Raw genomic sequence first — 26496 nt, 5'->3', positions numbered from 1 at the left:
TCACCTAAAGAATTATTAGGAACACCTGTTCTATTTCTCATTAATGCAATTATCTAGTCAACCAATCACATGGCAGTTGCTTCAATGCATTTAGGGGGGTGGTCCTGGTCAAGACAATCTCCTGAACTCCAAACTGAATGTCAGAATGGGAAAGAAAGGTGATTTAAGCAATTTTGAGCGTGGCATGGTTGTTGGTGCCAGACCGGCCGGTCTGAGTATTTCACAATCTGCTCAGTTACTGGGATTTTCACGCACAACCATTTATAGGGTTTACAAAGAATGGTGTGAAAAAATGGGGGCAAAAATGCCTTGTGGATGCTAGAGGTCAGAGGAGAATGGGCCGACTGATTCAAGCTGATAGAAGAGCAACGTTGCCTGAAATAACCACTCGTTACAACCGAGGTATGCAGCAAAGCATTTGTGAAGCCACAACACGCACAACCTTGAGGCGGATGGGCTACAACAGCAGAAGACCCCACCGGGTACCACTCATCTCCACTACAAATAGGAAAAAGAGGCTACAATTTGCACGAGCTCACCAAAATTGGACTGTTGAAGACTGGAAAAATGTTGCCTGGTCTGATGAGTCTCGATTTCTGTTGAGACATTCAAATGGTAGAGTCCGAATTTGGCGCAAACAGAATGAGAACATGTATCCATCCTCTGATGGCTACTTCCAGCAGGATAATGCACCATGTCACAAAGCTCGAATCATTTCAAATTGGTTTCTTGAACATGACAATGAGTTCACTGTACTAAAATGGCCCCCACAGTCACCAGATCTCAACCCAATAGAGCATCTTTGGGATGTGGTGGAACGGGAGCTTCGTGCCCTGGATGTGCATCCCTCAAATCTCCATCAACTGCAAGATGCTATCCTATCAATATGGGCCAACATTTCTAAAGAATGCTATCAGCACCTTGTTGAATCAATGCCACGTAGAATTAAGGCAGTTCTGAAGGCAAAAGGGAGTCCAACACCGTATTAGTATGGTGTTCCCAATAATTATTTAGGTGAGTGTATATACTGTGTAGAATTAACTTGTGCCAATAAAAGATATGCTATGTGTTGTATGTGACAACTATATGTGAAGCTGATTGATAATTGGCTAAAGGCAGTATTGTTATTCTAATTACCTCTAGAGTACTATGCCATGATGCACCAGTTAGTAAGGTACCTTTATCTCGCCCGCCATTGCTCTCTCGTCTTGGTGCTTTACGGGACAGAACTGACACTGACTAGGATGGTGCCATTTGATTATTATACATGTAGCTTTTGGAATTCTGACTGCGAATCAGCAGACGACTACCTCCTGTGTCCAGCTTTTGGAAAGTATTCCTATAAAATATCATAATACTTACGGACAGAATGAATACCCATTAGTGAGTGTTAGGCATCATGACATGGCTGTGTCCGTTTTGCGGTCAGCGGATTGCGAATCTGCAGAATACAAATGCATTGCCTGTGCCGTCCACGTTTTATTTTTGCGGAACCACTGACTTCATTGCCTGCATTTTTCAGGCAAATTCTATGTTTTTGCATGGCGTATAAGCGCATGGGGAAAGCACACGGATGATCCGTGTGCTTTCCGCCTCCGTGTGTCTGTTGTGCAAAGGGATAGAAAGTTCTATACTTGGCTGCAAAATGCGGACCACAGACTCATTGAAGTCAAAGAGTCTGCAGGAAATGCAGACACAACATGAATGATATCCGTGTTTTAGGGATCCGCAATTTGCGGACTGCGGGATACATACAGTGGTGTGCATGAGGCCTTAGATGGCGGGAGATTAAATCGTCTGTTCCTTTCCAGATAATATGTGCAGCGCACGAGGGTTACCAACGGCCATGGGATCCCTTTAAGAGGGAAAAAAAGTTTAAATTGGTTTCTCGTGACGCCAGTTGCGATGTAGCAACAAGGGCACAGGGCCCCTTTTAGTAATACTGTAGGTGGTGGTACCCAGTGTAGGGATGCCAGAGTGGTGTAGGGTGGCCCAAAATGTCCCTTAATGGTGTTGCACGTGTCATGGTGCTCCTACCTGGATACGCTGGAACCCTAGGCACTGTGCGAAGCAGAGCAAGGGATAGTTGATGAAGGGGATGATGAAATAAATTGAGTCCAGACCTTGTGTTGAAGTTGATAACACCTTTACTTGAATAAATGTTCATCAGGAAACAATCTTCCAACTTTGTCTTGGTTACCAACAGGCTTTGGCATAAATTCTGGCAGGCAAACGCACTCAGCTCTGCTACATCTGTTGCTATCTGGCTCTGCTGTGCTTACAGGATTAAATAGTATACTTTTCCTTTCCTTTCTGCTGTACTTAACTTTCTGTAGTCTGACTCTAGTTGTCCGTGGAACTCTCTTCCTGGCTTCAGAGGCTTAAAGGGGTTGGCCGAGTTATTTTTTTGTACTTTGTATGTTTCACTAATCAAATGTAACAGCTTTATCATGCACTTACTGCATCTGTAGTTGCTCCTTTCTCAGATCTCACTGAGGGTCACATGACCTATGATGTCAGCTTCTCTCCCTGCTCTGATGATGTTTTGTGCACAAGCCTGAGAGAGCAGATATGAACAGGTAGGGGGAAGATCCTGTGTGTATCAGCAGTGTCATTGTACAGCTGGGACTTGCAGTCCTACACATACAACATGCTGCTGAGTATCCCAGCAGGCAGACATGTCACTCAGGGCAGCTCTTGTATCCACTCCCTTAGCAGTGCAGGGGGAGGGGCAGAGATTGTTGTTATTGCGTGTAAACAAAGGGCCAGCAGAAAACCAGGGAAATGAGGATTTATTTATTTTTTACCTAAAACTTGCTTAGCTCAGTTATATATTCAAGTTTTCATAACTTTGACAACCACTTTAAGGATCCACCTGATCTTAAGGTGCTCTGGCTGGCTTTGGCAGGGCTCGTCCAGCAGGGACGAGGTCCTGCTCCTTTCCCCTAGCAGGGGTACTCTAGACTGCTCCTCACTAACTAGTCCCTCCCTCTCTTAGAGAGAGCAAGATTGGAAAGAAGGGTTCCATTGTAGACAAAATAGCTCTGCCATTTATGCTGCCATCTGCTGGTGAACCAGGCATATTACACTTAACCATAACAATTAAATGGAAATGGGGGAATACACATTTTGCAGGCCCAGGAAATGAATACATGGGATGACATTTAGCTAACCCTAGGAGACAGTAGCAGGGTGCAGACGGTGGTAATGCACCTCTGGGGCGTTAAATATGCATAAAGAATGGAGCAATAATTAATACACATGTGCATTACGGTATAATACAAACAATCTGTTCACCAGTTTCAAAAATACTAATTTTAATTGATGATATTGGCAGGCTACACACAATTCGAGCATAATCATTATTAAAATACTTGTAAAGCCCATGCCTTGGCAGCCTGCCACCCCCTTGCTAATCTTAAAAGCATCTTTCCTATCCGGAGCCATAGTATGTGACATGGTGCTTCTCTCCTCCTCATGCAGGACTCACAGCCATAACTTCCCATCACAGCCAGAGAACTATTATAGCAAAGCAAATTCAATTTCTTAGATGAAATCGTATTTGCCCCGAGGCGGTGGCTGTGTTTCGTCCATGGAAGGAGCAGGCAACAGCTTCGGAAGTAGACTCCTCGCATTTTTGTTTTTTTAAACAACCCTGGAGGTCAAATAAGAATCGATTAACAAACAAACTGAGTAAAATGTCATGAAATGAGACTGTGTATTGGCGTAATGTTCCCATCTGCTCGCTGCCTGGAGTGACATACACAGTTCTGTGTTATTAACCCTTTTTGCTGTAAAAGGACAGCAGTATAATGCTCAGCTGGTCTGATTAGGCTCTCCTTCCAGGAATGGAAATTTGACCAACGTGGGCTGATAAATCCAGGCGTATGCTTCTCTACTATTATCTAAATAAACTGAGCAGATTGGTCTATATTTTCATAAAATCAGTAGTTTCCATTCCGAGTGTCCTCTCTTTTTCATGTCATTCAGGTATATTAGCAGAAAACGTATTTTTTCCATAGCGCTGTAAAGGCAGACTTCTTACCTGCAGCAAGAATTGATTATGAACATGCATTTTCTATTCATGTTAGATCTGGAATCGACATAGGAGCTGGACATGTCCTTGCCTTATATTGCATGTCTCATAATAAGATCTGTAACATGAATAAAAGTATTAAAAAGTAATGAAAAGTAATAAAAGAATTAAAGTATTCTAAAACTATAATAAAAATAAAAAAACTGAAGTGAAAATATGCAAAAACCCTCCAAGTACAGTGTGTTACTCTACAAAATAATTCCTAGAAAATAAGCTCATCTCTAGGACATCCACTTGTTTCAGACCTCCCTCTACGCTTATACAACTTACATAAACTAAAAGGGTCTCGTCAAAGCAGTAAACAAAAACATATGTTTACAGCGCCCTGAAGCTGCTAACTTGTAGAAGTTTGTCCCATATAGAGAAATCTGAAGGGTCTGCGAGGACTGAATTTCACAATTCTCTGCTTTCCGGGGAGGAGAAGCTGATGGTGAAGGTTTGTCTGAATTGCTTCATTTTGAAACTTTCATTGGGTTAAATCTGAAGGAACTTCAAGGGGTATGATGACTTGACCAAGAAGGTGGTGGATGTTCACTTGGAGTTAGGAAGGGGCCGGGCACAGAGAAATATAAATAAAAAGGTAATAAAAGATGTAGGGGTGGGGAGTGTATGGGGCTGGGATATATCTGAACACACACTCGGGTGCAGCATATCAGCATCTCATCATGGTAGAGATGACTACATTGATTCCAGCCTCAAGATGGTCCAGGTTGATGTTTGTAGGCTGGAAGGAAGATACAGTCCTCAGACTGTTCCTCATTACTCCCATCTTCTCCTTCATATTTTGGACAGGTGTCTTTGCTCATCCCCAATGCTTGGACTTTGGACCCCCTTTCAAGCCCGCCATGCACTTGGAATTTTGCTCCCAGTATGAAGAATTTGGATGCTGCAACCAAGAGAAGGACAACATCATAGCCGAGAGATACTGGTCCATCATGGACCACTACGATTATAAGGAGCAAGAGCTGTGCGGGGGATACGTCAAGGACATTTTGTGCCAGGTAATCGGTTATGTATGTTGTTTATGCTGTTTAGGTGGCATTGTAGCTGGTAGTAAGACCATCATTACACTCGAAGCAGAGTTGACAATGTTTGCTATTTTTGTCCCTCTACTCCAGTTTTTAGAACTGTGCCTCACAAGTAGCTGTGTGACAAACTTAGCTCTGCTACAAAAGCCCTTTTGACCCCAGCAGACTTTTTTGTATTTGTGTAGTTTGGGGAAAGATTCCCAAAAAATTGCAAAATAAAAAGTGGAGACGGTACCTAAAGCAACCAATCAGATTCCAGCCCTCATTTTTAGGTGAATGAAGCAGACTGGTTTTAATTAAGCTTTTTCCATAGTACGGTAGAAAACATTTCCCTGGCATACTGCCGCATTTTTTGAATGTTTTTTTTTCCAAAATGTAATTTTTTGGTGATACTGTGATATGGTTTTCAAAACCCAAGAATAAAGCCTAACGCATATCAGCTTGGTTTCCCTTGGAGACATGTTATCAGCCACCAGTGAATTAACTTGGAATCGGGTGTCATTCAGATGGACGTATAACAGCTGCACTGGAACCTTCGTATAACATTCATAAAACCTGGAGCTCATGCATTTCAAGTAAAGCAAACATAAAGGCATCTGTCAGCAGATTTGTGCCTATGACACTGGCTGACCTGTTACATGTGCGCTTGGTAACTGAAGGCATCTGTGTTGGTCCCATGGTCATATGTGTCTGCATGGCTAAGAAAAATAAAGTCTTAATATATGCAAATGAGCCTCTGCTGTCTCTGCAGCTGTCATGTCCTGATCACCGTCTGGTCTGTCAATCAAAGTGCAGAGGGTGGTGCAGTTGCAGAGAGAGCAGAGCCCCTAGATGTAACGGCAACGACCCCCGTTGCTCCTAGAGGCTCATTTGCATATATTAAAACATCAGTTTCCTCAGCAATGCGGGCACATAGGAACATGGGACCAACACAGATGTCTTCAGCTGCCAAGTGCACATGTAACAGGTCAGCCAGTGTCATAGGTACAGAACTGCTGACAGATGCCGTTTAAATCACCATAGAAACCCACTACTCATTCGTTTTCATCCCTGATGCCCCAGTAGTTTACCAGAATGTGGGGTTTACAGTCTATTTCCGATTTATGGCATATATGTATGTCTACATACAGTCTATATCTGTGTGTGCAGTATATGATTGTCCTTGTATAGTATTTGTATGTCTTTGTATCTACAGGGAATATTCAGAAAAAAACATGCTCCTGGCCTCCATGGATGATGGCAACTGTGTGTGACAGGGGAACCTTTTGTGCCCCTAGTTCTCGATTGCAGCCTATAGCTAGAATGGACAGACAAGGGTGAGAGGGTCACTCTAGGCTCTCTATGACCAGAAGAAGTATTCGACATGAGAGCTAATATGGTTTGTGGCAGTGGAGCTGCCAGAAGGCCATGGGAAGGCCATTCAAGTGGTGTATCTCACCCAGAGCAAGCTGAGGAGCCCGAATAAATGTGGGCTGAGCTCCTCAATCAGGTCTCTCCCAGTCTGGGAAAGGAGCAGGCTGTGTCAAGGCCTATGGGAGCCAGGACCCTCTAACCCTGTGTGGGGGTCAGCACTGTGATGTGTTTTGGGGAGCTTGGTGGTAGACCCAGATCCCGATAGAGAGGGAAAAAAAACTGTTTGGTCAGTGGCCAGACGGCTGAGGTTTATGTTTTGGTTGCTGCTTTTGTGCTGATGTGCTTAAAAATAAAAGCATCTTTTGGACTTCAATCTGGTGTCCGTGGCGAAGTCTGTGAGAATGACCCCCGAATAAGAGACGATCCCTTACAGGTTCAAAAGCAGTAGCTTGTATTAAAGACTAAGGGGGTCATTTGTTAATGGCTGTGGATCTGCCGAAATTATGAAGAGGCGCCGGCCCTTACATAACTTAGGCGCATCCAGCACCAGTCTAAATGTAAGACAGCATCCTTGCTGTCTTCCATTTAGACCATTTTCGATGCCTAAAAAAGGTGTAAAAAATGGTTAAGCCTCTTGCAGACGAGCGTGTCCGGATTAGGTCCAGATGCGTTGCGTCTGCGATCAGGGAAAATCGTCCGAGTGCGTACGCAATTTCAGTCAGTTTTGACTGCGATTGCGTTGCTCATTTTTTTACGCGTGAGTGCAATGGGTTGTGGTACCCAGACCCGAACCCGAACTTCTTCACTGAAGTTCGGGTTTGGGTTAGGTGTTCTGTAGATTTTATTATTTTTCCTTATAACATGGTTATAAGGGAAAATAATAGCATTCTTAATACAGAATGCTTACTAAAATGTGGCATGAGGGGTTAAAAATAAATAAATTATTAACTCACCTCATCCACTTGATTGCGCAGCCGGCAGCTTCTTTTTTCTTCTTGTTTCAGGACCTGCCAAAGGACCTTTGATGACGTAATTGCGCTCACCATGTGGTGAGCGCGGTGACGTCAGCGCAGGTCCTGCTGAATGAAGATAGAAGGATCTTCTATCTTCATTCAGCAGGACCTGCGCTGATGTCGCCACGCTCACCACATGGTGAGATCGATTACATCATCAAAGGTCCTTTGGCAGGTCCTGAAACAAGAAGAAAAAAGAAGATGCTGGCTGCGCAATCAAGTGGATGAGGTTAGTTAATTAATTTATTATTTTTTAACCCCTCATGCCACATTTTAGTAAGCAGTCTGTATTAAGAATGCTATTATTTTCCCTTATAACCATGTTATAAGGGAAAATAATACAGTAAATTGACTTTAATCAATTTACTAACATCATCTCCTAGCAACCATGCGTGAAAATCGCATTGCATCCGCACTTGCTTGCGGATGCAATGCGATTTTCACGCATCCCCATTCATTTCTATGGGGCCTGCGTTGCGGGAAAACCGCAGAATATAGAACATGCTGCGATTTTCACGCAAAGCACAAGTGATGCGTGAAAATCACCGGTCATCTGCACAGCCCCATTGAAGTGAATGGGTCCGGATTCAGTGCGGGTGCAATGCGTTGATGTCACGCATTGCACCCGCGCGGAATTCTTGCCCGTGTTAAAGGGGCCTAAATGAGACAGGCCAACTGGCCCGTCCCATTCTTTGCCCATGCCACACCCACTCTTTTAGACCTGGTTTGAGCAGGGAGAAGACACCGATTGCAGCGAAAATAACTTTTGTGCCACAATCTGCCCAGAAATACGCTTATATAGGCATTTGGAGTACCGGTCAAATTAAGTTCAATCAAGTTTTATTTTTGGTTATATATCCGAAGACGCTTCGTTCAAAACTTTGAAATAATACTGTACAGAGATCTGTCTCCATACAGTATTAGAAAGTATGGGCTTCGATGAGCCAAAGTTAGTTGTTCACGAAGTTGCGCGTGACTTCGTTGAATAACTTTGGTGATTGATTTTCAAAGTGGAAAATCTGAGCCCATACATTCTAATACTGTATGGAGACGAATCTCCATACAGTATTTCTGAAGTTTTGAATGAAGCGACTTCGGATGAAGCCTCCGAAGCTCGTTTCACTCAGCACTAGATATATCTATGCTTCTTCGTAAACTGGATTAAATTTATGCAAAACCCACATCTGCAAGTTATGGTTAAGACTTAAAGATTTGAAGGAAAAGTTTGAAAATTGAAGAAAATGAAAAGACTGTTGACTTTCCTTCAGTACTATAGGTTGTTGATCAGACTTACATTTGATTTTCTTCCAGGAATGCTCTCCTTATGCTGCCCATTTATATGATGCTGAAGACCCCCGGACGCCACTGATGGCTCTTCCAGGCCTCTGCTTTCCATATTGCTCAGACTTCTACTTTAACTGCCGTAGCATCATCTCACTAATGACGGACAACAAGAACATATTGGAGTCCACAAAAGACCGAGATATGTTTTGTCATCTTCTCGAACTACCAGATCCAGACTATTGTTTTCCAGACGTGCTACAAACTATGGCCTTGAATAAGAAACTTGGGGCCGTTGTTGAAGACCAAGAAGGCTGCCTGAAAATGTGCCTAGTGGAGGTGGCCAATGGGTTGAGGAACCCAGTGTTGATGGTTCATGCTAATGACGGTACTTATAGAATGTTTGTGGCAGAACAAGTTGGTATAGTTTGGGTCTACTTACCCAATGGTGGACGATTAGAAGAACCTTTCCTATACCTGCAAGACAGCGTGGTATCAAGTCCATGGCATGGAGATGAGCGGGGATTACTTGGAATGGCATTCCATCCAAAACACAGGAGGAATGGGAAATTTTATGTTTACTATTCTATAATTGATGACGACTATGTGGAGAGAATCAGAATAAGTGAATTCCGAGTGTTCTACTATGACATAAATAGGGCTGATCGAAACTCTGAAAGGTAAACAGAGCTGCACTGTACATTTGATAAGAGTCCATTCAAATCACCTCTGATCAGTACCAAAGGTTTTTTTTCCTTCTGAGGGTTACAACCCCGACTCTAAAGTGTGTAGCCCCTTTAAGATATATAATAACCTTTATGTCATAGTCATTTTGAATAAAGAACTTAAGACATGTGATGTTCCTCAGTGAAGCTGCCCTTCTAAATTTTTGTTCAATTTTTCATGATGTCTACAGAATTATTTTGGAGATTGTGGAACCCTTCAGAAACCACAATGGAGGGCAAATACTTTTTGGTGTGGATGGATATCTGTACATATTCACAGGAGATGGAGGGGAGCTTGGAGACCCACATGGAGAATTTGGAAATGGACAGAACAAGTAAGAGACACGCATTCTTTCTGCTATGTATTAAGACAGTGTAATATGGTTTCTTTGGAGTAGCAGTAAGTGGTTCAGAAGTCTTGCTGGTCCAGTGATGTGTGTTCCAAAAAGTATCCAAATAGATCAAGAGCCAAATAGATCAATATAAACAATATCTAATAAGCATATGGAGGCTTCCAAAATTGCATTACATCTTTTGCTGAAGCTCAAGATTTAAAAGACTTTGGAGAGTTTATGACCCTGGTACTTCTATTTTGCTCTAGTTTTAATGGACATTATAAAATGATCCACTAGCATAGAGTATTTCCATTGATGTTGAGGAATTCAGAGCGCAATCTGCATAATTGTGTTGATAAAATATTAAGGAATATATAAATAATTCTTGGAATAGTTTTTCCCATGGGCTTGGATTGTGTTTTGTCAAATTTGAACATTTCTTAGCCTTGCGGGTCTTACTCTAAGGCAATGAGAGAGGCCGTGGCTTTTCTTATATGGATGGGTAAAGAGGACAACACCTTTTGGTTCCACAATAGGGTATTCATGTTGGTTGATGCTCTTTTATCCCCCTCATACTCATTGCAACAACATATAAAACAAGTTGTAATCCTCTAGAAAGAGATTCCTCAAAAAGTTTCTTCCCCAATCATCAATCGCTTCTCCTTCTTTGACTCGTTTTTATTCCAACTCCTATACCGAGGGTCAGATTATATGATGACACATGGGACTTCCATAACCTTGGGAACCAAGAGGGGGTCCATCACCCACCCTCCCTGATCATTTGGTGATTCTATTCAGCAGAGAACAGGTGACCACTTGTGTGTGTCTCTCTTTTGAAGTCTAAGGGAAATATTTGGTTTAGTTATCTCCTAAACACTCATAGACTTCAGTGGAGAGGGCCACTTGTATGCTTGGCCACCATTCCTATGTATGGTTTGAACAGGGCTCCAAATGGGATCTGGGTCCCAGAGATGAGGTACGCTCTCTTATTAAATGTTTTGCCCCTTGGCCTCTATGCCATTACTGAAACCTCTGTACTTTATTAAGTGTTAACTCAGCTTTCTGTTTCCAGAAGCGCCTTGTTGGGTAAAGTTCTCCGGATAGATGTAGATGGTGAAAGAGTAGCTGGAAAACTCTACGGAATCCCACCAGATAATCCATTTGTTTCAGAGCGTTATGCTGCTCCGGAGGTCTACGCCTATGGAGCAAGAAATATGTGGAGATGTTCTGTTGACCAAGGAGACCCAGTTACTGGGAAAGGAAGAGGGAGGATCTTCTGTGGTGATGTTGGCCAAAGCCGTTATGAAGAAGTTGATATCATTATTAAAGGTGGAAACTATGGCTGGAGGGCCAAGGAGGGTTTTGAATGTTTCGACATAATGCTTTGCCTCAACTCTTCTTTACGTGAGTCCTTATGATGTATTCAGATCGTCCAATTTCCACAGGACTCTATTAAGCTTGATTATTAAGATTTATTGACTATAGGACATTCTGAAATGAGAATTCCTGCTCTTCAGATCCAAAAGTGTATATGTCCAAAAAGAGATATTCCAATCCTTATCTTTGGTTGGCTCCCATTTATAAAGTTAAAGGTTGTAGGGTTGAATATACAATTCAGTCCTATACCTCTAGGTTGTTTAAACACCAATTAAGCTGTATAGAGAGTTATATTGTTTACAAGGGGTTGTCCGGCCTTTATTGCAATTGTTGTTATGGCCTCTAATCTGCTGTGCCTAAAGAAGGAAAGGCACTTACCTATTCACAAGAACTTCATTCCAGCACCACCTCTTCTGCTTTTGGTCTCCTGAGGATCAGAAGTGTGATATCCTGTCCATTGTCACTAGCACCACTGCAGCCATTCACTGGTCTCAGCTGTGATGTGTCCCCAAGAGAGGGGGGATATAATGGTTACAAGAGTCAGTACTACAACCCAACTATGTTTATACAATAGGAATGATAACGGAATATCTAGATAAAATGCACATATCCAAATTTTGAGCGCTCACAAGAGCCCAGTATGTTTGGTACTTTACATTATCTGCTGATGGCCTGCATTTTTAAACTTTATGTGTGCTTTTTGTTTTTAAATAATGAATTGAATTTGCAATGATTTCCAGATGATGTTCTACCAATTTTTGCTTATGGGCACAATGTGGGTAAATCGGTCACCGGTGGTTATGTCTATCGAGGTTGTGAATATCCAAATCTAAATGGCCTGTACATCTTTGGGGACTTCATGAATGGGTAGGTATAGATGAACATGTGAACATCTATTATTCCTTATCTATCTATCTATCTATCTATCTATCTATCTATCTATCTATCTATTATCTATCTATCTATCTATCTATCTATCTATCTATCTATCTATCTCATATCTATCAATCATCTTTTTATATTAATCTACTGTACACAGACACACATGACAAAAACTGAAGTAAATAGATATGATATATTGCATGGACAGATATGTAATATATGAGATAGATTTTTGATAGTAGTAGATGGGTATTAGACAGATAAATCGATAGATGGGTAAATGTATGGATATAGATTTCTATGAGGGGATATTGCTGTCAGTATTGTAGTGAATGTGCCTCAGGTTCTGAGTTTCCGTCTTGTATTCTTCCTGTAGACGGCTCATGGCTCTTCATGAGGATGAGACAACTAAACAATGGACCAAGCAGGATATCTGTATGGGAGACTCAACCGTCTGCGCGTTCCCAAAGCTCATCAACACCTACACCAACTTCATTATCTCCTTTGCAGAGGATGAAGCTGGTAATTCCACACAGGGCTGATTGTTACAGACAATGATGCTCAGGGCAGCAAATAAAATAAAGTGCCCCCCCCCCCCCCCCCCCCCGAAGGCCATTTTTAGACTGAAACTACACATATATAATACTTGTGCACTATTAACCCAAGTCTTAATGGACATATTCTGCCATACATTGCCAAATAATACTGCCATTCAGTCCCTAACCAATACAGGAATACGATGTCTAAATATGTCCATATAGTATCAAATATTAATATCATGTAATGCCCACATAACGCTGTGATTTAATGCCTAAAGAAGTCCCTGGTGGTCTAGGACAGTAAAGGGGTTAAAGGGCATCTGTCAGCAGTTTTGTACCTATGACACCGGCTGACCTGTTACATGTGCGCTTGGCAGCTGAAGACATCTGTGTTGGTCCCATGTTCCTATGTGCCCGCATTGCTGAGAAAAATAAAATTGTAATATATGCAAATGAGCCTCTAGGAGCAACGGGGGAGTTGACATTACACCTAGAGGCTCTGCTCTCTCTGCAACTGCCGCACCCTCTACACCTTGATTAATAGAACCAGGCAGTGAAAACATCATAATGCCTGCCTGGTCCTGTCAATCACAGTGCAGAGGTTGCGGCAGTTGCAGAGAGAGCTGAGCCTCTAGGTGTAACAGCAACGCCCCCATTGCTCCTAGAGGATCATTTGCATATATTAAAACATTATTTTTCTCAGCAATACAATCACATATGAACATGGGACCAACACAGATGCCTTCAGCTGCCAAGTGCACATGTAACAGGTCAGCCGGTGTCATAGCTACAAATAGGCTGACAGATGCCCTTTAATCATAGAGTCCCTGGTGGTCTAGGACAGTGAAGTTTACATGCTTCATTTTTAGGTTGACCCCAGGGGTCCAATGCTTGTGTGCTCAAAGAAGTGAGAGCTCTGGGCAAATGCCCAGTTTGTCATTTAATAAAACCAGCCAGTACATGACCGTAAATGTACGGGGCCACATTTTATAATTTGTTCTCCAAAAATAGCTGTAAAAGTAAGGGTGCCTAACACGGAGGCAGCATCCTCACCTGCTATGGGCTGCATGGAGAGGAGTTCCCAGCTATGGTTTGCTCACGGTTGGAGGATTGGCTACCTTCCATTCAGCACAATGAAGAGGCCTTCATGGTTACACCTGCACAGAGGCCCACCAATATTGGTTACTGTGTTTGGCACTCTACCTCGTCCCATTCAAGATGCTTTGGCTGAACTGCACTGTGACCCCTTTATTTTGCTGACTGGTGGGGAGCTGGAGGTCAGTCTTCTGCGATCAAACATGGACCCATCCAAAGAGATGGAGAACTCCTTTAAATTGTACAATATATAAAAATCATTCAAAATCTGTAACCTAAAACATTACATTAAATAAAATGTCAAAAAAATATATTTTCTCTCATTTTAACAGGGGAGCTGTATTTTCTCTCTACCTCGGACCCGACCTCTCTATCCCCATATGGAACTGTATATCGACTTGTAGATCCATCTAGGTTTGTACATATTACTTTTGTGTTTTGATGTATAAATATTTTTTATAATTCGTTTTTTTCCTGTTTTTCTTCACTATTAGGGCTCCTGCACAATGACCGAGTGCCGGCCGTGACCGTGCTGCGGACTGCAAACTGGTCCGCATTGCACCAACATCGACCTCGCGGCCGCCGTCTTTGGACACGGACCGATTCACTTGAATTGGGTCGGTGATCCACATCTGACGGTCCACACACCGGAAAAAAGTAGTGCTTGCACTACTTTTTGTGGTATGGAGGCACAGAGAGGAAACCCATGGAAGCACTCCGTAGTGCTTCTGTGGGCTACTGATCCGTGCCTCCGTTCTGCACCGTATCTCCTGGAAGTGAATTGGTCCACATCCATGATACGGTGTGCACACGGCTGGTGCCCGTATATTGCAGACTAGCTGTTTGCGGGCCGCAATATGGGCACTGCCGGCATACGGTCGTGTGCATGAGCCCTAAGTTATTGTGAGCCAAAACCAGTAGTGAAGCCTCCACAGACATAAGGTGTAATAGAAAGATCTGCACCTGTTCTGTGTTTGTGACCAGCACCTGGTTTTGGCTCACAATAAAATAAAACTGAAAATAACTGGCCAGATAACTGAAGTGTGAACTCAGCCTTAGGCCTCATGCACACGACTGTATGTGTTTTGCAGTCCGCACAAAACTTTTCCGCAAAAAATACGGATGATGTCCGTGTGCATTCTGTATTTTGCTGAACAGAACATCCGGCCCCTAAAATCTGCACTAGTGATGGACGAACATCGGCCGGGACAGTTCGCGAACGGGACAGTTCGCACTAGAAGTGCACAAATAGTCCCACAACATGGACAGTGACATACCAGAGGGGGATCAATGGCAAAAATTCCCACAAAATATATGTATTTTAATCAGGGGACATTTTTATACGTCTCCATAAAATACAGGCTCCAAAAATTAGGCATTCACCTGACAGAAAAGAACTTACCGTATTTTTCGCCCCATAGGACGCATTTGTTTCCCCCCAAAGTGGGGGAAAAATGACCCTGCGTCTTATGGGGCCAATACTAATGAGCGCAACCATTATGGAAGCGCTCATTAGTACCGGAGGACTGGGAAGCGGTGAAGGATCTGTACTCACCGCTTCCTGGTCCTCCAGTGTCGGCTGTGCAGGGCTGCGCACGGCGTGAGTCGCTCTGTGACTTCACGCTGTGCGTGCGAGTTCCCAGAGCACAGCCGACAGCAGGATGAAGAGGATCGCGATGGTGAGGAGCGGTGGCGTCCAGGAGCAGGAGAGGTAAGTGATTGTTTATATTTTTTCATTTGAAGCAATATGGGGCTGATAAAGAGTCAATGGGGGCTTATAAAGAGGCAATGGGGGTTTATAAAAAGGCAGTGGGGGCTGATAAAGAGGCAAAGGGGGATGATATGAGACTAAGGCCTCATGCACACAACCGTTTTTTGGGTCCGCATCCGAGCCGCAGTTTTTGCGGCTCGGGTGCGGACCCATTCCGCAGTTTGCGGACCACAAAAAACGGAACGGTCGTGTGCATGAGGCCTAAGGCTACTCAAAAGAGTCATGGGGGGCTGATTTTTGACTGGGGGTCTGATCTGAGGTCTGAATGGGGTCTCATTTATATAGGGCTCATATCTGAGGTCTGAATGAGGTCTTATTTATATGGGGCTCATATCTGAGGTCTGATTGGGGGTCATTTACTTTTGGGTGTGAGCTAAGTTCTGATTGTGGGTCTGATCTTAGGTCTTATTGGGGCCTTATTAACATTGGGGCTCTGATTAGGGCTGTGATCTGAGGTCTGATTAACATTGGGCGACTGATTGCTGATCTGACCTGAGGTGTAATGAAATTTTTTTTTTCTTATTGTCCCCCTCTAAAACCTAGTTGCGTCTTATGGGTCGGTGCGTCTTATAGGGTGAAAAATACGGTATGTGCCTGAAGGTACATTAGGCGGTCACTGGAATTTTTTTTACTGTAGACCAGTACAGGCCCCCGAAATTAGGCATTCACCTGACAGAAAAGAATTTGTGATTATGTGGCTGGAGGTCACTGGCTAAAAATTTTACTGTAGGACACTGGAGTAGAGGCCCCAAAAATTAGGCATTCACCGAACAGAAAAGGCCTTTTATACCGCTGTATATACATAAGACAAGGACCATTCTTTGTTCTGGGTGGTGGCGGATATGTGTGGGCTGGCATAAGGAAATTCAATTACACGTGGTCGTCACAGGTGTTGAATTCCTCCGAGATCCATGCCTCATTCATTTTTAGAAATGTGAGGTAGTCCACACTGTCGTGAGATAGGCGAGTGCGCTTATCGGTCACGATCCCCCTGCTGCGCTGAACGTCCTTTCGGACAGGAGACTCAACGAGGGGCAAGCCAAGAGTTCCATGGCAAATTGTGCCAGCTCTGGCCACAGGTCAAGCCTGTACACCCAGTAGTCCAGGGGTTAACCCGATGTAGTCGGACACCTGTCGGTCTACGCGTTTCCTGAGGCTGGATCCGGAGGACAGCTGTCAATTGGCTGAAAGAATGATATCATATCCGAAGTGACCAACACATCTTCAAACCGCCCTCTTCTTGCAGGCGCGGTAAGATTGGTACCTGCACCTGTTTCGCTGTGGGTGAAAATTCCTCTGCCAGCGCCCGCAACAGCAGAATGCAGCATCTCTCGCAGCAAGGCCTGGAAATGCTGCATTCTGACAGCCCTCTGTGATGCTGGTAACATGTCCGCCATTTTGTGTTTGTACCGGGGGTCTAAGTACGTTTCCACCCAGTACTGGTCCTTGCCCTTTATGATTTTTATACGGGGGTCCCTCTTCAAACACTGGAGCATGAAGGCCCCAATTTGCACTAAATTGGAAGCGGTGGAGCACCCTGGCTCCTGCTCATCGCCCAGGAGAATGTCGTCCTCGGTCTCCTCCCCCAGCCATCATCCTCCTCTGACTCCTCTTCAGACTCCTGCTGAGTGCTGACTTGTTCAGATGGAGTAGCCCCCGGGAAATTCATTCAACATTGCGATTTCCTCATCTTCCAGCTCCTGGTATCGCAGCAGAACCGCACACAACTGCTGCACAATACAAATGCACTATAATATACTTTCTATGTTAGAAAGTATATTATAAGTATATCACACCTATCGATAGCACACCTATACCAGTCCTTAGAAGGACTTTTGTGGACCTATTAGCTAGCGTTTGGTGTCCCTAACAGCCTGTCCCTGCTCCACAAAGCAACCTCTCCCTACACTGGAAAAACACAGAATGTAAAAAATGGCCGCCAGATCGAGTTCTGTTATAGGGTGGGGGTGTGTCCATGTACTGAAACGTCTCTAATTGTCTGTCCTGTCCGACCAGATGGATTTGTCATGGGTCAAAGTTCGGCGTAATGCAAAAGAATATGGCGCTGGCGGACATCGCCATATGTTCGGCGAACCGCGAACGCGCAAAGTTCGCCGCGAAACGACCGCCGGAAGAACTGCAAGGCCATCTCTAATCTGCACCCTTCACTTGCGGAATTTGACTTGGATTTTGACCTGGATTTGCCTCAGATCTCACCCTTTGCTTTGCAAAGTGTGAAATTTGAAATGAAAATCTGCACAAACAATTGACCTGCTGTGGATTTCAAAATCGGCATCAAATGTAGTTTTCTGCACGGAAAAAAACAGTGTACGCGAGATGTGGAAAATCCCACTTCTTTAGCTGGTACTGTATGACGCCGTGGATTTTCTGCACGAAAATCTGCTTTAAAAAAATGCACTTAATACGCATTGTTTTCATATACCGTTAGGGTATATGCACAAAGTGCGCACTGCATGCCATTTCCTGCACGGGTTTGCATGCAGAAAATCCACAGTGTAATACAGTACAAGTAGATGAGGTTTTGAAAATCTCATGTACACGGTGTGGAAATGGATGTGCGGTGGCAAAAAAGCCAGTTTTACTTTGCACCAGTTTTGATAAATTTACGTCTTTGAAATCCACAGCATTTTAATTTTTTTGCAGATTTTCTGTGCAATACAAAAGGTGAGGTCTGGGTCAAAATCCACAAGTGAAGGTACGGCCACAGAGGAGGCCACTGCTGTCCAAAAAAACCTTTGCTGCACGTTTACAGTTTGCACAAGAGCACCTGTATGTTCCACAGCACTACTGGCTAAATATTCTGTGGACAGATGAAACCAAAGTTGAGTTGTTTGGAAGAAACACACAACACTATGTGTGGAGAAAAAGAGGCACAGCACACCAACATCAAAACCTCATCCCAACTGTGAAGTATGGTGGTGGGGGCATCATGGTTTGGGGCTGCTTTGCTGCGTCAGGGCCTTGACGGATTGCTATCATCGAAGGAAAAATGAATTCCCAAGTTTATCAAGACATTTTGCAGGAGAACTTAAGGCCATCTGTCCACCAGCTGAAGCTTAACAGAAGATGGGTGTTGCAACAGGACAACGACCCAAAGCATAGAAGTAAATCAACAACAGAATGGCTTAAACAGAAGAAAATACGCCTTCTGGAGTGGCCCAGAGTCCTGACCTCAACCCGATTGAGATGCTGTGGCATGACCTCAAGAAAGCGATTCACACCAGACATCCCAAGAATATTGCTGAACTGAAACATTTCTGTAAAAGGAATGGTCAAGAATTGCTCCTGACCGTTGTGCACGTCTGATCTGCAACTACAGGAAATGTTTGGTTGAAGTTATTGCTGCCAAAGGAGGTTCAACCAGTTATTAAATCCAAGGGTTCACATACTTTTTCCGCCTGCACTGTGAATGTTTACATGGTGTGTTCAATAAAAACATGGTAACATTTAATTCTTTGTGTGTTATTAGTTTAAGCAAGTCAACTTTATGCAAGTCAACAATTCTTAATCATAGGTCTTCTGAGAGCTCTTTGGTGTGAGGCCTCATTCACATCAGGCAGTGCTTCTTGTGAAAAGCAAACCCAGAACTGGTGTGTGTTTTTTATAGGGCAGGGCAGCTGTAACCAACACCTCCAATCTCATCTCATTGATTGGACTCGAGTTGGCCGACACCTCACTCCAATTAGCTCTTGGAGATGTCATTAGTCTAGGGGTTAACATACTTTGTCCACCTGCACTGTGAATATTTACATGGTGTGTTCAATAAAAACATGGTAACATTTAACTCTTTGTGTGTTATTAGTTTAAGCAGACTGTGATTGTCTATTGTTGTGACTTAGATGAAGATCAGATCACATTTTATGACCAATTTGTGCAGAAATCTATATCATTCCAAAGGGTTCACATACTTTTTCTTGCAACCGTATGTCTATGCACGGAGGCTGAAGGGCCATACGTGCATGGTGCACTGCCGTACATGCTGTGTGCACAGGGCTCTACCATATGCATGAGCCCTTTTACCTAGATTTGGCTACAGTTGTATTGTAAGTGATCTACACTAAGCACGCAGTCAGCACAAATCTCCCTAATGTCCTGATAGTTTGTTACAATGTATCAGTGCAAGCAAAATTTATCAATCTGGAGCACAGAAGCATTGTCTAGACTGTATACAATTGTAGCAAACCTTCAGATTTTCAGCTTTGTATAGTAAACAATGGTCTTCCCACTCACTGGCAGCAAGCAGAGGTCTTGAAACGGGTTAAGAATTAAAACATAACATAATATTAGAAAGTGGCAGGGGTAATCCGGTAACTAAAAGTTATCCCCGACAACAGGGGTCCTGCACTCATTGAGCATGCACCCTGCTGCTCCTTTTATTGACTATGGGTCTGCACGTAATATTTGGATGATATTCTCTGCAAACTGTGGCAATCCCATAGAGAATGAATGGGCGGCAGGGCGCATGCTTGACCTGTCATTCCATCAGTAATGAGGTTTGGGAGCCCTGCCTGGAGATTGTGGGGGTCCTAGTGGTTGGACCTCCAACAGTCAGTTATTTCAGTGACGGGGTTACCGGAATACCCCTTTAAGCCTTATTGGCATTAAACTGGAAAACCCCTTTAATCCGCGGTGCCCCATACCCTGAAAGTGGTACAAAACCAGAGTCTACATCGAATTTTTAAGCCGTAAATCAGTAAGCAGATGATTGTATCCGACGCTTCATAGAATGTCGCTCTGTGTCTCCTGCCAGCTCATATAAACTAGAAGAATGATTGATTTTCAAGACATTGGAAGGCGTATTGTGCTTTTACGATCCCGTCCATGATTCCTGCAGCTGTTGGTGCTTACGTGGTCCTGAGGGAAGCACGTAGCAGGGAAGCACAGGGAAGCACATAGCCTTTTTACTGCCTGAGGCAAAAATTTAACCCCCCCCCCCCCCGGGCTAAATTCTTGACCTAACCCCTTCCCTCCAGCCCGAGTTGTTGACCAGCATGCACTGTCTATAATACTGGTGTCTTCTTATGCACAAGGGTCTTTGGGTCCCCTCAGTCTCTTGGGCCCGGTAGCAACTGCTACCTCTGCACCCCCTATAGCTACGCCCATGCCTCAAGATAATTATGAGGCTATAGAGCTAGATGCCATTGGGCCGTTGAGAGGAGGAGGTCAAGCCCTGGTTGACCCATTGTTATGTCCTTTGAAGTCCCATGATCACTGGAAAGAAGGGGCTGCAGTACCAGTAAAGGACAGCAGCCCCTATGAAAAGTGTCGGAGGAAAAATCCAAAAAGACAAGCTGTGTAGGAAGGGTTGTTCGTATACAAGGCTCACACTTTAGATAACTGCTCGTTCATCCGACCGCCATTAATAAAAAGCCTCAGCTGGAGACTGGGCAACTAAGCCCGTTTTCCTTTACAAAAGTTTGATAAACCTCCCCCATTAACCCTATTCTGAATAAGACTCCCTCTGCCTAAAAGTGGAGTTATCGCCTTAAAAACGGTGACCCTACTCGGTGTGTGACTATTGAGTATCTTTAGAGACTGTTATCATTTGCGTGCAGCCACCCACTGAGGGCCGGTGTAGAGGATAGGAGTGGTAGTGGCCCAGATGAAGTGTTGTGTCATGGTGTGCGCCTTCAGGCCATTGCTCCCTGGAGATCAGTGACGTTGAAATATAGAAGAATGAATAATGAGGCCAAAATTAAAGGCTATGTACACCTCCGGAAGCAATTTTTGTTTATGAATGCATTTTACTCATTTTTGTCTAAAAATCATATTTTCAACTGGCCTCTATTAAAAATATTGAGCCATTATGTCGCAAAGGGTTAACTGTCTTTCTAGCTGTGTGACTGGTACTTTCACTTTGGTCATCTAATAACCCTTATCTCTAATACTAAGAGGTCATTTCAGCCACATTCTATCAGGAAGATAAGAACTGAGCTATAATGAGTGTTTACAATGTCAGAGAGCAGAGATAAGGAGTCTGTCAGCTCCCCCGATGACGGAAAAGACACAGGCTGCTACCACAGCACCTCAGCTCTGTACAGGAAAAAAAAGGTTCTATATTTTTAATAAAGACCAATTAAAAAAAAAAGATTTTTAGCTCAAAATAAGTACAATGCAATAATATAAAATTGCCCCCAAAGGTGTACATAGCCTTTAAACGTAACAAAGTCCTTTTTACTAAGTGCAACGTAGAGCTTGAAATACATACAGTAGCAGCAGACTTCAAGTGCAAATCTTCTCCTACACCAGCAAGGATATGGAGGCAGGTTGGTTGGTGGCAGTTCCACACTTTGGTGATGGGTGGCTTGGCTGTAATCCTACACCTGGCAGCAGTGTCTTCAATGCTGAAGGTAGCAGTTCACACTTCTGTCTGGAACCTCAAGACTTTAGGACAATTTGAGTCGTTCTCTCTGTAGAATGTGTAACATGAGCAGGAGCTCTGCAGGTTGCTTCCTCTCCCTTCAGTCTCTGCACAGGAAGCAGGACCAGTCCACTCTTACCAAGAGGGGAGGAACAGGGTAGTTGGCCCTGTTCCTTGTAAACCCTTTGCCATCCATATCCTCTGATGGTATGCATGGCCAGAAACATACATAATATATAAGAGTACAAACTATATATAAACTGTCTCACCCCCAGGTCTGGGATACTACACCGGTTCGCCTTAGTTCCCTGATGAACCTACAGTATGCCATCATTTCACCGAGGAAACGCATTGGGACGCTAAGCAGGGATAAATAGATGCAGGGACAACTACCGAGATGTAGGCCACCACTTTTGGGGTCAATGACACTGCTTTTAGGCAGGGGGAGTCTTATTAGTAATAGGGATAGTGTCCCCATTCATCTTTCTGCCTAAAATTGGAAGAAAGAACATATGGAGGGGAGAATTATCAAAAATGGTGTAAAGGAAGATTGGTTTAGTTGCCCATAGCAACCAATCAGATCCCACCTTTCGATTTTCAGAGCTTCTTTGGAAAATGAAAGGTGGAATCTGATTGGTTGCTATGGGCAACTGAGCTAGTTTTGCCTAACACCAGTTTTGATAAATCTCCCCCTCATTGCCCTACCTATTAATCTCCGGGATTACAGAAGAAAAGAAAGAACGGAAAAATCGGCCACCGCCTGTATATGACAGGATGAGGGAGGCCTAGGAATATTCGGATACACCTGGAGACCATATCTTGGAGAGCCTATGACAAGCTGATTGGTCAATACTCCATCATGTGATCATCTGGTCGAGAATAACTCAACTGAAACGGATCAATATTGGTATTTATCATATTAGACAATTTCATAAATCTAGCATGTGTGAGGCCGATTGCTAAGTTGTGAGTTGTATGGAGCCATAGTGAACCAGGCAGGAGGGGAGGAGTGGTAGTGGCTAAGATGGTGGTAGTAATACTCACCGTTTACGGTATCAGGCTCTCCCTGGGCAGTGCAGTGAATGGAGGGCACACCCTTTCTTCCCTCATGGCACTCCCTGACATTCTGAGGCCCCTGCCTAAGGGTGCCCTTGATGTTAGGTGCCAGAGAAGTATGAAGGCAGGGCTGGCAGATGGATAGCAGAGTCAATAATCAGGTCCGTTGGTTGCAATATTTAAAGTCTTTCTTTATTGAATAAATGATGGGAGTAGTAGTACATACTACACAGTTCCAAAGTATATCACGGTATAGTCTCCTGCCAATAGCTGTGTGTGGGCAGCAACACTGATGGTGACAGTAGTAGTGCTCCCCGACTCTACTTCTAAGGTCACAGGCGTGCTATTCCATTCTTGTTAACTCTTTCTGCAATTTCCAAGCTGGAATCTGGATGTAGATCTGGATGACTGACCAGTTTTTCTCAAGGTGTGGTGGGCACCAGAGACAATGAAGTATTTTCTCATCGGTAAAGTATCTTGCCATAAACGGGGGCAGACAAAGTTCATCACCCTGGTAACCTAATCAAATCTGCCAGTGTTAACCATATATTTTCCATACATTCTTATTAGGCATGCACATTGCATAAAGAGATAAGTGCTTTAACAACAAATCAGAACATTTAAATTGGTAACATTAAACTAACCCTTTTAGCAGTAATTAACACTTTGCAGTAGTCCTCTGGGGCACCGCGATAGTGCAGCACTTCTGGAAAACGATTGCCCCGTACACCTCCATATGCCTCCATAGAAAGATTGCATTGAGCTCCATGAGATGCCATATTACGGTGATATTTTCAGCTTCTAGGGGAGAATTCCTCCGTCTTGCATTGCTGTAGGGATGCTCGGTGTCACCCTACAGGCTCGGTGCACACTGTACTGCTGTGGCATGAGGCCCAAGGTTCTGTTCACATCATGTTTAGGCCATTAAACAGATTCCTTTTTTATGGGCCAGACACCATGTGAACAAAACTTCATCTCTTCTTGTTTGCCGCGGGGTCTGCTGATTAGAGGACATAGCTGAGTTAATGTGTTTCACCTGCTCCAATAATTTCCCTGCTGTTCTGTAAAAAATTCATTTCCATGGAAATACAGATGCTTTCAAATCATTTCCCGTTGTTGAGAAGTACACGCGAACATTATGGCCGTCCTGAGGGCCTCGCCGCGTAACGATGGTGGGAACATTCGAAACTGTTCTGGTCTTTCTGCCTGTGTTTTTTAGGAGAGCGCCCCCTGGGAAATGTACCTACAAACCTGTGCCAGTGAAGATGACAAGTAAAGTCGTTCCTTTTGTGCCACGTGAACGTAAGCATATTGAATTCTTGAGAGTTGTAGTCTCTTATTAACAGCTTTACAACACTTTTTTGGTGTAAAAAATTCGCACATTTTGGCACGCGCCGTATTAGCTAAGCTGGGAAGAGGCGTGACCAGAAACGTCTGACAACTTATCGAACCTAAAGAAAGAAAATGGTGCAAAGAGAAGTCAAGGATTACATTTTTTGTCTTAAAGGGGTATTCCCATCTTAGACAATGGGGGCATATCGCTAGGATATGCCCCCATTGTCTGATAGGTGCGAGTCCCACCTCTGGGACCCGCACCTATATCGAGAACGGAGCGGGGAGCGCTATGGCTGGAGGACCCCAGATTTCCCGGGGTCCGTCCACCACCAAGCGCTAATCCCCGCCTCTCCGATAGAAATGAATGGAGAGCGGCTGCGCATGCGCAGTGCGCTCTCCTTCACTTTCGGGGCTCCGTTCTCGATATAGCAGTGGGACCCGCACCTATAAGACAATAGGGGCATATCCTAGCAATATGCCCCCATTGTCTGAGATGCGAAAACCCCTTTAAGGACAGCCTAAAGGGCCATTATTCCCATTATTTTTAAAGGGAGTGTATCACTAAGAAATTTAAAGATAAATCAGGCACAATGCCTTGTAGGGCGGCTCAGCAGAAGGTAATGGTGCCTTTCACTTAGCGATCTGTTGCTTCTTTCTGGAGAAAAAAGTACTTTTTAAGGGAATCTGTCACCTGGTTTGAGCATATTAAGGTGTTACTACTGCCATGTACAATAAAATACCTTATTTTTTGCTGTAGTCTTCATTTTTTGTTTCATTAGCGATAAAATCCACTTTTTATGTTATGCAAGTGTCCAAGGTGCCCAGAGGGGCGTTATTATCCTAATCTGGAGCCCAGGAACTCCCCCGTACAGTGCTCAGCCCGCCTCCCTTTAGAGCCCAAGCACGCCTCTTCCAGCATAAGTAACTGCCCGCACCCGAACTCTTTGCCGCCGCCCCCTCCGCTATATGAAATCTCATGCAGGCGCAGTACCGCGGACTGCCTGCACCTGCGCGATGTAGAAGCTCCTGAGGGCAATAGTTTTAAATTTGTCACTCTGCTCGGCGCATGCCCAGTGACACATTTGAAGCTGTTGCCCTCAGGAGCTTCCACATCGCGCAGGTGCAGGCAGTCCGCGGTACTGCGCCTGCGTGAGATTTTACATAGCGGAGGGGGGCGGCGGCAAAGAGTTCGGGTGCGGACAGGTATGCTGAAAGAGGCGTGCTTGGGCTCTAAAGGAAGGCGGGCTGGGCACTGTACGGGGGAGTTGCTGGGCTCCAGATTAGGATAATAACGCTCCTCTGGGCACATTGAACACTCATTTGCATAACATAAAAAGTGGATTTTATCGCTAATGAAACCATGAAACAAAGAATGAAGACTACAGCTGGAAATAAGGTATTTTATTGTACATGGCACTAGTAACACCTTAATATGCTCAAACCAGGTGACAGATTCCCCTGTAATCTATAAGCAGGGGCGGCCCATGCAACTCTGCACCCTGGCGCCTCCTGGTTCCACTGCTAGACTCTCCCTCTCCTTCTTGATTGACAGGTCCTGGGTTTGTTACTGACAGTCAATAGAGATTTGGTATGAGGAGTATACCAAAGCATTGTAGAAGAAATGAAAAAATCAGATTGTGAAGCCCCCTGGAGAGAATAAAAAATAATTACATCAAGTGAAATAAGGTTAAAAAAAAGAAAGTTTAAAAAATGTGATAATTCCCAAAAGCGCTATACTTCCCTCCTCACTGGAAAAGCTGCGGTATTGCAGCAGGACCGCAACATAACTGCCACGCTAATATAGTAAGGGACTAAAGTAACAATGATACCGCGCTCTAACTTTATTGACATAGGCTGCAGTAACCAATGCCCCCACCCCCTAGTTGAAGAGCACCCCACGGACTAAGTACAATCTAAGTTACCTTGTGGGTGAGCTTCACATTTCACGGGGTTCTCCGTTTACGTGGGGTATTCTTGAGGTACTGCAGGCACAGGTCGGGTGCTTTAGAACATAGAGTCGCGCCCCGACCCGGACCGCGGCTCTTTCGCACGGAGCGAAAGTGACGTCACTACTATGACTACGGAAAGTCACAGGTACCACTAGATACAAAAAATGAAAAAACAAACACAGGTAAAAAATACCGAAGGGTCATATGTATATGATATAAGAGAATTCATCTCATGTAATAGCCTAGGTGTATTCTATGCAATCACCTGTGAAAAAATAT

The 26496-nt window shown here is 44.0% G+C and overlaps 1 protein-coding gene across 1 annotated transcript in view; it reads left to right on the top strand.

The window, feature by feature from the left end:
• Positions 1 to 4761: 4761 nt before the first annotated feature.
• The window catches only part of HHIPL2 (HHIP like 2), a 127167-nt gene continuing 105432 nt past the window's right edge, over positions 4762 to 26496 (top strand). The window contains exons 1-8 of the mRNA XM_040430192.1: positions 4762 to 5097; positions 8802 to 9451; positions 9688 to 9831; positions 10904 to 11235; positions 11949 to 12075; positions 12467 to 12612; positions 14057 to 14138; positions 24153 to 24235. Coding sequence (XP_040286126.1) covers positions 4762 to 5097; positions 8802 to 9451; positions 9688 to 9831; positions 10904 to 11235; positions 11949 to 12075; positions 12467 to 12612; positions 14057 to 14138; positions 24153 to 24235 — 1900 coding nt within the window. The remainder of the gene's footprint in view (positions 5098 to 8801; positions 9452 to 9687; positions 9832 to 10903; positions 11236 to 11948; positions 12076 to 12466; positions 12613 to 14056; positions 14139 to 24152; positions 24236 to 26496) is intronic.

The sequence above is a fragment of the Bufo bufo genome, chromosome 4 (genome assembly GCF_905171765.1).
Source record: "Bufo bufo chromosome 4, aBufBuf1.1, whole genome shotgun sequence".
NCBI lineage: Eukaryota > Metazoa > Chordata > Amphibia > Anura > Bufonidae > Bufo > Bufo bufo.
Note: the sequence above shows the minus strand (reverse complement) of the source record. Positions and strands in the feature narration are given on the sequence as shown.